The 12,649-nt window shown below is 48.6% G+C and overlaps 1 protein-coding gene across 3 annotated transcripts in view; it reads right to left on the bottom strand.

The window, feature by feature from the left end:
* HDAC8 (histone deacetylase 8) overlaps positions 1-12,649 on the bottom strand; it is a 39,154-nt gene that overhangs the window by 24,571 nt on the left and 1,934 nt on the right. For 2 of the 3 annotated variants that reach the window (XM_080365620.1, XM_080365622.1), the window contains exons 2-7: positions 12,464-12,516; positions 10,968-11,098; positions 8,911-9,052; positions 5,814-5,926; positions 4,692-4,769; positions 4,159-4,267 (exon numbers count right to left, since the gene is read on the bottom strand). In XM_080365620.1, the coding sequence (XP_080221746.1) occupies positions 4,159-4,267; positions 4,692-4,769; positions 5,814-5,926; positions 8,911-9,052; positions 10,968-11,098; positions 12,464-12,516 (626 nt within the window). The remainder of the gene's footprint in view (positions 1-4,158; positions 4,268-4,691; positions 4,770-5,813; positions 5,927-8,910; positions 9,053-10,967; positions 11,099-12,463; positions 12,517-12,649) is intronic. The other variant, XM_080365621.1, reaches the window with a different exon arrangement.

The following is a 12,649-nucleotide window of genomic DNA, read 5'->3' as shown; positions in this document are numbered from 1 at the left end:
GCAGAGAGAGAGGAAAGTTTACCTATCATTAGCCAAGACTGGGAGTCCCCTGCCCCCTCACCAATCTCAATCTGCAGAAACGGCCACTTCACCAAAATGCAGTCACTCTCATGATTCCTTCTATTACGTCCCCTGTGAAACTCACTTCAGGCCAAGGTTTCCTACTGTTTCTCAGCAAGGTCTCCCAGCAAGCACTGAGAAAAGTCTTTTGGCTCATCCCTGCAGGTTTTTGCTTGGTTGCATGAGGAGTTTTAAACAAATTTTACTCACTCCCAGGGCTTTTCATTTTCAAAGCATGCTGCAGACATTACCCAAATGACAAACATCTCCTTGATGTGACAGCATTTGTCTGTAGCTGCTCGCATCTCCCTTCTTGCTGCACACTGTGCTCAGCACTTTTCCCTGAGTTAAAACCTGGGACCTTTCAAAAGAAAGCAGGGGTCTGGAATTTCAGCCCAAGTTTCAGAATTTCTTCCCAAATCATTAAAAACCCAGAACATGAAATTTCTGCAAAGTCTGTGGGACTATGGATGTATTGTTAACTTTTAGAGTCTGGAAGAACATTGCAGATTTGTTCTCTGCTGCACAATGAAAAGCAGCCAATGAAGTCCAGATGGTGGGCTAGATCTCCCACACTCGCTGCCCGCCCCATACTGTATTCAACCCTTACAGCAACAGGATGTGAAAGACCAGTCCCTTTCAAGAAGATCCCAAATCCAGCTGCCAATCACATCCCTAATCTCCAGAGCTTCCCAACAACACAGTCTCTCTGAGGTCTGTACAGTTCAGTGCCTACACCCAAGGACCAGATTCACAACCAGCCTCACATATTGCAGGATTTCCAGCCCACAGGGTGATTTTCACGCCATGTACACCCAGCACCTAGAGGGAGCAGGCACACTCCCCAGAAGTCTCCATTTATACCTGCATGACATGAAAAAGTCCTGCTAGATGCTGACAGTCACACAGGAATAGCTTTTTATCACACACTCCATTTTTTGGATCTTATTTTCCCCCACTGCTACCTGCTTTAGCCTGACAGTTCACTGGGAAGAGGCTGCTCACCTCTCTGCTGGCCTCCCCAACACTGAAACAGGGGAAAAGATACATCAGTAGACACCTTCAACCCATCATAGCTAGGAACAGGCAAAGCTGGATGCACTGTGAAAGCAATACTGCAGCCTCCCAGAAAAGAGCAGTCTCTGTTTTTAGTCTTATTCTTGCAAGTGGGAAACTTTTGCTTAAAAAAAAAAATCCTAGCCTCGGTTTTCCCATCTGGCGCTTGTCTAAGGGCTTCACAAAAGACAGAGAGCTGACCATCAGGAGGCTGAAATTGGACCTACAGAGCCATGCTGGGACCCTGCAGGTGCCCACATACCGACAGAGGTTGAAAACCCTCACTTAGAAGGATTTAAAAAAAAACAATAAAAAAGCCACACAAAATATTCTTCATCTTGCAAAAAGCCTGCAGAATAGGAAAAAGCAGATCAGATCAGAGGAGGGGGAACTGGCCTCACTGCTCCCGTACTGTGCCCTGAGAACAGTCAGCCTCACTCTGCCTGTGCCACTATGAGGGGAGCCATGACAAGACACCAGCCTGTGGTCCCACCAGAAGGCAGTATCACACATGCTACATCACACCTATGGCAGCTGAGGCCAAAGGAATCGAAACAGCTGGCTGCTGGGATGCAACGCATCCACCACAGTCATCCTGTTTTCCTTTACTAAGACTTTGTAAATAGAGAAACTATCCTTCTAGATAGCAGGCAAGCCTTTGGTGCCACAAAGGTCCCACATGCTTTCCTTGTAAATGACCCATGTTACTAACTGGGTTTTCCACCAACGTTATGGACACATCACAACTTCCACCTGAGCAGATCTTCGTCACACAGTCCAGCCTCACCAGCTAAAGCACAGTTTTGCTAGATCCATGCCTACACACTGCTAACACAGCTCCCCTGCATCACATATAATGACAGGTCAAACAGCATTCAGATTTTGGTGTGTGTTTGTCTGGGGGTTTTGTTTGTTTTTTTAAAAAACAAACATTCTGGACAATACTAGAGAACTAATCAGCTATTTGTCATCTCTTTCAGCTATAATTAATTGTGAGTTTATCAAGGAAAACCCTACAGCCATTTAAAACAAGTCAGATTTCTCTTTGTGTTTGGAGCAAAGATAACGCTTTTGAATGTCTCTGGACTATTTCTAAGTTTACTTTTCTGCACTTGCAATGTTTCTCACATATTGCTTTTTTTAAAAAAAAAAGTCTTCAAAAGGTTAATAATATTACTGACATCTTTTCATAACAAATTTCCTTCATTAATTTGGGCAGTTTTGGAAGGTGATCAAGGAAATCGGCTATTCTGGATGCTTACAATTAGCCAGACCCATCACAACTTCCTCTTTTGATGGAGACACTATGTGAGCAGGTAGGCTCCCAGAGGGCTCTTAGTGGGAACATGCCTTGGGACACACCTCTGCACGAGCAGAGTATATCACAGAAACTCAGCATCCAGCTTTGGTGTTGTCTCTCTCACGGCATCTCAAACTTTTCATCCCTGGTTGCCTCTGTCTTCAAAATTTTAAAGATATCAGACTTCCCAGAAAATATATAATGTCACATTTTGGCCCCCCTTCCACACAGCAGCTATTAGTAACGACGTACTGCAGCAGTACATTTGGAACAATTGGAACCTACATTGTTCAACTTCCAGAAACAATACGCAATTATCCATGTGCCACACCACCTCAAAAGCAGGACAGTTTATCGACTAGAACAAAAGCAATCAAACGTAAGTCCTGTAACTTACAGAGATGTAAGTTCAAAGTGCACATGCTCTGAGACTCCAAGTACAAACTTCCTACCCACCTATTTATATCGCTCTGCTGCAGCAGAGCAGCCTCCACCGAGACAGGGGAGGCAGTTGCCCCCCAGTGCCAAGGCAGGTGCGACTGTTTTGAAGTGTCTCCTGGGCTTTTTGCTTGGGAATGCTTGATCTGGCACCACCTCAACAAGGGGCAGAGAGCTGCCTGGGAGCAGGTCTCCTCTCACCATGAACATGGTGACACAAGAGAAGAATTTGAGGAAATGCTCTGCACAGGGTGTAGCCTGTCTGCAGAAACCCAGGTCAGAGGGAGTCACACGCTCCAATCTCACCACGGGTTTGGGAGGCTCAGGCAGTCATCCTCAGACATCAGCTGGACGAGACACCCACAGTCATGCACACGACTGTCTCCCAGTCAGGACAGAACTTTCCGTCTTTGCCCATGAGATGTCAAAATTTCTTTGTAGATGCTTTGGTTATGTACAGCTTGGAACCTATGGTAGGTTTTGGAGTCCTTCACCTGGGAATACATGGAGTGGGTTCCTGATTGGGCCCCTAATCCCTACTCAGCCCCTAAAGCTGCCATGCCTTTTGGAAACATGTCCCCTGGCAGGAGGAGGGATGCTTTACCACCAGCAGTGACACGCACCAAGAAGCTAGCAGGAGGCATGGCCACAGCATGACTGCCCTAACAGGCTACAAGTCTGGAAAGGCTTCAGCACTCAAGTGTTCAAGCTGAGAGATGGATGTGCTACCGTGTCGTGCAGCCCTGCGCTGAGGCTCCTCTCTTGAAAAGAACAAGCCCAGCAGCCCAGTTTTGACATGGGCAATGGCTTGTGAGGTCCACCACCAACTGAGTGATAGTGGAGCCTGCCAGGAGGCAGCTCAATCACTGGCAGACGTTCAGCCTTGCATTTCTCCAGCATAGACAAAAGGTGCTTGGAAAACACTTTTACCTCAGCCCCAAAGCATATCTTCCACAGATGGTCAGGGCTCAGAACATTTATTTGAAATAAAAGCATCTAGTCCTAAGTCCACAGCTAAAAAATACTTGTCCCTTCTCAGTCTCTCCTTAAACACAGAAGGCTGGTCCATGGCAAAGAGACCCTCCAGCCACCCGTAAACGCCTCTGTATGTTCAGTTTGCCCACGGATTTTGACAAGACCCCTAAGACCTCTTTAAGATCCATGTTTGTTGCAATCAAAAACTGTAACAGGGGAAGGAGCAAGCCTTAAGGAAGGACTGTAATTAAAAGTAGTAAATAAACAAAATCTGCGCAGTCTCTGTTCTCTAAAAATCTCATCCAAGTAAACAGAGCAAGAGGGCTTACGTTTCACAGATCTGGTAATATTTCTCATCCTGAATACCATCTTGAATAGGTACATTCACGCTGTAATAGCGACCTTTCCCCAGACCAACATCTGTCACATCACCTGTGCCTGAAAAACAGAAACACCCCATAGTTAATTACAAGAGAAAGGGAATCAGCAGCAAAAGAAATGCGTGGGATGTCTCAGATGACAGCAGAGCGCCAGGCACTTTGGCTTACTTATGGAGAAGTTCACTTATCACCACTGATAAAGGAGGGGTTGAACAGACCTGGTTCTTGTCCTCTGCCCAGTTCTGTCATGCAGCTTTCAAGGGCTGCAGGTGGCCACCCAGCAGTGGCTCTGTTCAGAGCTTAGCCACAGCCAGAAAGGGGGAAAATGCAACCATGTTGTTCCTCCCGGTTTCCTCCTCCTGGGACAACAGGAGAGGCCCCAAGACACCCCTGGTGGAGAGATGGCATGGGAATTGCCTGGGCTGGGGCCTCGTCAGTGATGCGTGAAATCAATTAGCACAAACCTCACAAGTTCAACTTGCCTGGGAAAAATCCTGGTGAAAACTTGTGGAGAGAAACAGTCATGACTTTTGAGGTAAAACTAAAGGCATCTTCAACACCTATCACAAAAGGGAAAAGAAAAAACTTTTCATACATAGTTCACATAAATGACAAAGTCTAAACGCACAAATGAGTCACTCAAACACAGGGCAGCAAGCAGAGCGGGAAAAGAATGAACAAAGCAGAAAACCAGATATGGCTCAATTAATCCATCCTTAATCAACAGAGACCTGAATTCACCTGCAGCAAAGGTCACACAGAATTTGGCAGGTCTCATGCCAATCAGTACTGAATGGATCTCACTGCCTCAGGCCAACACCCACATTAGCAGCCCTCGCCTGCACTGCCTGGCCTGCGAGGCTGGCTGAGGGACCTGAGAGGGATGCCTTGGCCACAGCTTGGATCTGATTAGAACCAGAGTTATCGGGCTCTCTCATTTTTTCCCAGAGCTGCTGAGGTTCGACATGCCTTTTCTTTTCCTTAAAGTTGTATTAAAATAGTAGGGGTGAGGAGAGAAAAAGAAGTGACAGAAAACTTAAAAGAAACCAAATGTGAGGAGAAAACGGAGCAAAATGAAACACACCGTAAAATTTAGGAGAGCAGGAAATGTTAAATGGTGTTGAAATAATGTGCCTGAAGGAGAAAGCAGTTTCAGCAAGGCCAGCTCTGGCTTTAGTTTTATAGCATCAAGCCTTCTTTTAAAAGCACTGTTTACTACTAACTGCTTCCCTCTTGCACTAGTGGCATTAAACAATTAAAACCCTGTCAGCAGCTATTCTGCTGGGATGGGAAACAAGGGGCTAAGGGAAGTCTGTTGGAGAGCCACTGGCCAAGAGGATTACTGGAATGGGAACACATGGTTTGTTGTTTTAGGTACAAGACTGCTGTCTAGACCCTCGAGAGGTTTGATGAGCTGCACAGGGCAAACCCATAAAGCAGGACAAGGCAGAAACGGACTGAAGGAACCTGACTGCATGGAAAGGAGGCAAAGCCATAGCTGTTGCAGCAGGTAAAGCCCTACTGCCCTGACAGGCTTTGACTTCCCCCATTCCTCCCTCTGAGTCTGTACGGCTGTGCCATTTGCAGCCTGTGCTGGGCCTTACCATCCCCATGATGCAAATCCAAATCGATATAAAGGACACGGTCAAATTTCTGGCGTAGCCGCAGAATCCCCAAGACAGCATCATTCAGGTAACAGAAGCCAGAAGCTTCATCTCTGTGAAAACAACATCTGTGAGGATGAATATTGCCAACATAATTGCCACTGACCTCAGTGTTGTCATTTTTACTTTGCCAGTCTCCACCTCGCAGGGGCACAGAGGAGGATGAAGAGCCTTGGCCAAAGGCCCAGCAGCAACCAGGAGATGGGTCAGGAGCAGCTCAAAGCGTGGCTGGGAAGCACAGAGAACATGATTGCTTGTGCCTATTGCTTCTCAAACCTGGGCTTGCTGCAGCTGGTAAAGCATCAGCTGCCTCTGCTGCAGAGAGGCCCTGACCCACAGGGGCTTGGCAGGGTACCGCTGACCATTTCACTGCTGCACAAATAAAATGTTAGCTTTCTGCACCCGAGACATTTTAAAGAAGCTCAGAGCCACTTGACCCAAAACCACTCTCTACTGTACCCTCCTCTCCCCCTGCAGCCAGAGGACAGGCCCCAGGACAGTCCTGCTTGGCCATCTTCCTGCAAATGACAGACAGGGACAGGCAGGCAGCCACTCCACTGCTGCTGTCCAGGTCACAGCTCCCAGGAAGGTCCCGACAGTGAAAGGCAGGTCTCAAGGCAGTCACAGCATTCTGCCACTCTGTTCCAAAGTCTTGGGGTATAAAGGTTAAGCCTCTACTCAAAGCACCACTCTCCCTTCCTCCCCATGAAAATGCAAAGAGGACGCCCCACATGCAAACCCTCACAATACAACTCCTAGGCTCAGCCAGAAGAGAGTCCCAGCAGCTAAACAGAGGACAGATGTTGCATGGAAAGATTGATCCCTGATATATATCAGGGGGCAGCTTCTGCAGTGCTGGCATCAAAGGAACAAGAAAGTTTCTTAATCCCTGCTCCAGACTTGCTTCAATGTCAAGTTCCCATCACCACTTGGCACCAGCCCATATACACTCCTAGGTCAGCCCTGGACAGCAGATATAAACCAAAGCTTTATACTTTGCAACGGGAGCATCCAAACCCCTCTTCCCCAGGCTCAAACAACTCCAGGAACTAAGATGTGCCTCTTGGAAATGCTTCTTGACTTTCAGCCACAGCACTTGGCTCATTTTCCCCAATACTTCTCGGCTCAGCCAACAGCTGGAAACAGCAAGGAACAAGCACAGCGTGGCAGAACTGCACTTGTCTCGTTCCCTGCAAATGTCACAGAGCACAGATGCTTCCCAGTGATTCTGTTCACTTACAGTGATGCTGAGAACTGCGATGTTAGCAGGTATGTTGGGAACCTTCCTTAACTGTGACTACACACTGTAGTCCTCCCCCCCTTCCCAGTTTGGAAGGAAGCAAAGTGAACTATGCCATCTCACAGATACTCTCTCCATGCTGTAACACACGATCTCTTTCAAACTCAAGGCCAAGCAGAGCAGGACACCAGCTCAGAGGCTGACCAGCATCAGAGCTGCAGCTCCGGGCCAGCACTTGGGACTTCTGCCCCCTCCAGATCCACGCAGCAGAGCTCAGACTGTCACTGCTGGAAGGCTGGGCAGGGCTGGGTCAGGAAAAGGCACCAGGTCAGCATCTCTCCCTCTGTTCCAAAGGCATATCAGGGAACTGGGAGCTTCAAAAGCCCCAGGTGGCACTGGTTACCATTCTTACCTTTATGACCTTGGAAAGCAACTAAGCCACGAGACAGCAGGTCTTTTTTAACAAAACAATACATACTTTGCTAGGATGCAGGTCCTAGCACCAGGCACCTGCAGTTGGGTGTCAGTCTGGCTGGACCTTCATGCCAGACTGGCACCTACCACAGCTGCTGCGTACCCTGCAGCATCCCACGCCACCTCACTGGAGTGACTGGGAAAGCTCCTTTGGGATCAGTAAACATTAAACACATTTTTTAAACAAACTGTTTGCTTCCCAGAACAGTGCTAATAGCACAGCTCAGCGGCAGGAACACTGCTAAGATTTCTTCTGTTACAGGCATTTTGCAAACCGTGTAATCAAAGACAAAAGAGAACAGAAGGTTTTTAAAAAGCCATCCCTCCTGTGAAGAGCAAGAGGGCTCAGCTCAGCCAGGCTAAACTCTCTCCTTTCTCAGCAAGCCATAGCTGAACCCACACTTGGCAAGTGCTGACAAGGAAAAGGGTCCTGATGAGACTTTTCATTGCTGACATTTGCACACCACTGTTACATCTCCAGAGTTTCTCTGCCAGGTCAGAAAAGTCACTGGAGCAAGAAGACAAACCTGTGCACTCAGGTACAAGTTGTGAGAGTTAGACATGTGATTCATGCTCATTTCTGGAGCTCCCCAGGGAAACAGAACAGCACTGCAAAGGCCAGTTAGCTGGGGGTGGGAAGTGCTTTCCTGTCCGCAGTTGCAGGCAAGTCTCATGTTTTGGGAGATGGGAGACCCAAGTTAAAATAAAAAAATACATCCATGGAAAATGGGGAAGCTATGGAAACAAATTATCTTGCCACTACAGAATCACAGGATTCAGGGGTGAAATTTTTACTACTTCTCTTGTTCTGGAAGATCGCTACTGACATTACAGTTCAGAGCAAAGAGCCACTCACAGAGCATGGAGAAAACCAGAGGTCAGTCCTGCACTGTTTCAAACAAAAAGTGCCACACAAAACAAATTGGACAACATGTTACCATGTTGCCATTCTCTTCTAAGCTGGGAGCCACACCAATCACTTGCCGCTCCACAGCCCTTCTCTATGGACTTTGCAAAATCAATTCTCACTTGAACTCCCCAAGATAACCAAGTATCAATGGATGGCAGGACACCTATGAACATGTCTGCCCCAGACCTGCCCCACAATCCATGACAGCAGCAGGACTGAGCAGTAACCAGCCTACTCTCAGGCCCCTGCCCTACACTCTGCTTCTTTCCTATCTGCCTCCTGCCTTCCCTCACCCCTCACTCTCTCTTCCAGCTGGATTGCTGCACCCTGAGGGTTCACAGGGAAGCTGGGAGCTAGGAGGCAGGGTTCAGACACCAGGTGAGAAAACACAAGGGAAGAGATTGTTTTCTTACTTCTTTGCATGATGCCACCCTCCAGGCCAGTTAATTGCTACCTTGCACTTGCCGTCCAGCAGGCACTGGGCTGCGGTGATGGTGGCTCCTCCCACAGCTGCTGCATACTCAAAGATCCCTTCAGTAGCTGGACAGTCATAACCTGCGGGTAAGAGTTGGTGTGTCAGACAGAACAGACCTTTTCCTCTGGGGACAGCACATTCTCTTTGTCTTGAGCTATATCTCTTTAACCGCTGCTATAACTTTCTGATTCAGGCACAATAAAAAAGCTGCAGCATAAAACCGTCAGAACAGGCACCAAATCTGGACTCACACAGCAGATTCAGGGGGTGAAACTAGGAAAAAAAGTTGTATTTGGTTTGCGTGGCAAACGAGGGGGGCACAGGGGTGGCTTCAGTGAGAAGACACCAGGAGCTGCCCCCATGTCAGACACACAGCTCTAAGACAGACTCGCCACTGGCCAAGGCTGAGCCCATCAGCAATGCCAGTGGCACCTCTGGGATAACACTGAAGAAAGGACCTGCAGAGCGCAAGTGAGAATATGTGAAACAACTCTGCAGACACCAATGTCAGTGCAGAAGGAGGGGGAAGAGGTGCTTTGAGCACTGAAGCAGTGATTCTCCAGCAGCCCATGGTGAAAACTATGGGGAGGCAGGCTGTACCCCCTCAGCCCATGGAGGTGAATGGTGGAGCAGATATCCACCTGCAGCCTGAGAAGGACCCTGTGCGAGAGCAGGGCAATAGTGTGAGGAGGAAGGAGCAGCAGAGACAATGTGTGATGAACTGACCACAACTCCCATTCGCAGCTCAAGGGGGAGGGAGGTAGAGGAGCTGGGAGTAAAGTTGAGTCTGGGAAGAAGGGTGGATGAGGGGGACTGTGATTTTAGTTTTGTTTTCAGTTCTCACTATCCTACTCTGTTATTAATTGGCAATAAATTAATTCCCCTCAGTAGAGTCTGTTTTGCCCATGGTGAGTGATCTCACTGTCCTTATCTCTGCCTCTGACCTTTTCCATTATTATTTCCTCCCCTACCCTATTGAGAAGGGGGGAGAGAGAGAGCATCTTGGTGGGCACCTGTAGGCCAGCCATGGTTTAACACACCACAAAAATCAGTAATTAACACGTTACCTTGCCCTCAAATCATCCACAGATGGGTCTTGAACCACGTTCTGATCTGTGTGCCTGGTTCACCCAACCAACTGGTCCCTCATACCAGTCTTGCAAAACCACCCTCAGTTCTCTGGCTGCTCTACAAGGAAAGCCCTGACACGGTCACTGGTCTATCTCCCCACTAAAAACAGACATCCACAAAGGAGACGGGCCTAGGTACACTGCAGGTCTATAGCTAGAATATGATCTTCACCTATAGCAGCTTGTCTGGAGCCATTCTCCAGCAACAAGTGACCCCAGGGCTGCTCCTCTGCCTCCAGACTGATCAGCTTCAGAAATGTAAAGGACAGATCTAGGGGAGACTCATGAGATCAGTGCAGAACCTGCCTCAGTGCTGGGTCACTCCTCCTGTTCCCAAGAGTAAAGACAACACTCACAGCCACCTCGCCTGCTTCAACTACTGCATCACTCAGGCTGTTTTAAGTTCAGGCAGGCAAGAGCCCTCTGCTCAATATGTAAGCAAAGCCACCAGACAAAGAGCAGCCACTCTGGTCCCTGGCTGTAGCTTCAGGCCATTGCTCACACGTGCTGTCGGCCACCGCAGGCTTGCAGCAGCCAGTCTCAGCTCTGTTCCAAGGGCCTTCTGTCCTGCCAAAGATCCTCAAAGCAGCAGCAACTGGCTCCCAGTTGCTGGGACAGGCTGAGCTGCATGGAGCAACAGTTTGAGGCTGACAGTACCTTCTGCTGGCAACAGTGAAAATGCCAGCCTGACAGGTGATTGCTGGGTGTCGCAGTTCAGCAACACCCCATCAAAGAGTGTTTCCCTCCACAAAAAAAACCAGCAGCCCACCTGAGCTCACCCCCCTGTCTAACCTCAGCTCCAGCAAAAAATAGCATCCTGGACCCAACGCTCAATTAATCTCTCACTGAAAATATGCATCCTTACCCAGTCCATACTCCACAGACTCCGGATGGTCATCATCCCCCTCCTCACTGACCTTCTGCAGGTGCTGCAGGTAGGCATCTGTGTGGAAGCTCGCCATCTCCTCCATGGAGGCCACTTTTGGCTTGACTATCCTAGGTAAAGAGCAGAAAGGAAGCATGTCAGGACAAGAGGCTCTAGAGTTTGCCTGGAACACCCAGATCTAACCTCCTCAGATTAGAAGCCTTCTTTCAGCAGTCACTGTTGAAAAAACAAACAAAACCCCCTCCTCCTCTTGAACTGAACTATCACTTTGAGTGAGAAAGCTATTCACTGAGCTGGAGTAGGCCTTTCCCCCAGCTTGGCACTGTCTGCTGTGGCTTTCCCAACAAGGAACTGACTTTGTTCACAAGGTGCTGACTGCATTAACCTTTCCACTTTGCTTCAGGTTTTTTTCCCTTTTCTGCACCCCCAGCAGATCCAACATTCTGGTCACGCACAGAGGAAATAACAGAGTAAAAAAAACCAGAGTATGCTATCCAGGCCCAGCATAGTGCTGCAGCAAGACACCAAGTGCTGGGTCAAGAGCTGAGCAGCACTTCCACATGCATTCAAAGGAGAGACCATCTCCATCCTCACCAACTCGCACACCACCTTTCCCAGGTTTGGGCACTTTGCAAACTGCCTAAATAAATCCTGCAACATGCTTAAGCCCTCTCCAAACCTCAGACTCCAGGGGTACTGTCAGGCAACCCAGCACAGCTCCACTGCTACTGGAAGAATGCAGAAGCTCCCAGCTCTAGCTAGCCCAGGTGCTGAGCACTTCTCACCCCATGCCAAGGCAAACAGCAGCCATTTCCCAAGCTACCAAACTGACCAGAAAGAAAAAAAAATCCTTTAAAAGAGGAAGAAGTGCCAACAGGACTTTGTGGCCCTGCTGAACTGCAGCATGGTCTTTTTTAAAGATTTTATGAGATGCTACGCAAGAAGCCTTCCTCCCATCCCTCTTACCCCCTTCATATCCCCCAGCACCAAGGGCCTAATGGGGCAGGAGGGTTCTCACTCTTCCACCTCAATTCTCATCTGGTCATCCCTCCTGACCGGCGCTGAGACCTCACAAAAAGTCTCCCAAACCAATCGCAACACAGCAAAACAACACAGTCCCTCTCAGCATCAGCACTGGCCAGTGGACTCAGAGCAGCACCACCGAGGACAGTTAGATCGGTTCTGCTCGGAGCCACAAGAGCACTGGGTGACAGCGCGCTCTAAGGAGAAAGCACAAGGCAATTTGTACTCCACTGGACCAGGAAGGGTAACCCTAAATTGCACCTGCCATAATACCACAATCTTGCCCATTTAGCAAAACAAGCAGATTTTCCTTAGGTCCTAGAAATATACGCTGCGTGGGGTCCTATAATCACGCTGCCAGCAGGGACAGTGTAAGACTTGCAGCAACTCAGTTACTTCCAAACCTTAGCAGAGAAGAAAACATTCTCTTCACGGAAAACGAGAGCACTTACTTCATCTGGTCAAGTAAGGAATATGCTTCAATCAACGAATGTACCATACTGGCCTAAAAAAGATGAATAAGACCGTGAGAGCAGCTCTAGGGTAGCAGACAGACGCACAGCGACCAGGGCTTGAATGACTGGCGGGGAAGGCACAACCGTGGCTGCCCCCAGCACCGCGCCTGCACGTGCTGCGCA

This window comes from Falco punctatus (assembly GCF_963210335.1).
Source record: "Falco punctatus genome assembly, chromosome: 15".
In the NCBI taxonomy this organism is placed as follows: domain Eukaryota; kingdom Metazoa; phylum Chordata; class Aves; order Falconiformes; family Falconidae; genus Falco; species Falco punctatus.
Note: the sequence above shows the minus strand (reverse complement) of the source record. Positions and strands in the feature narration are given on the sequence as shown.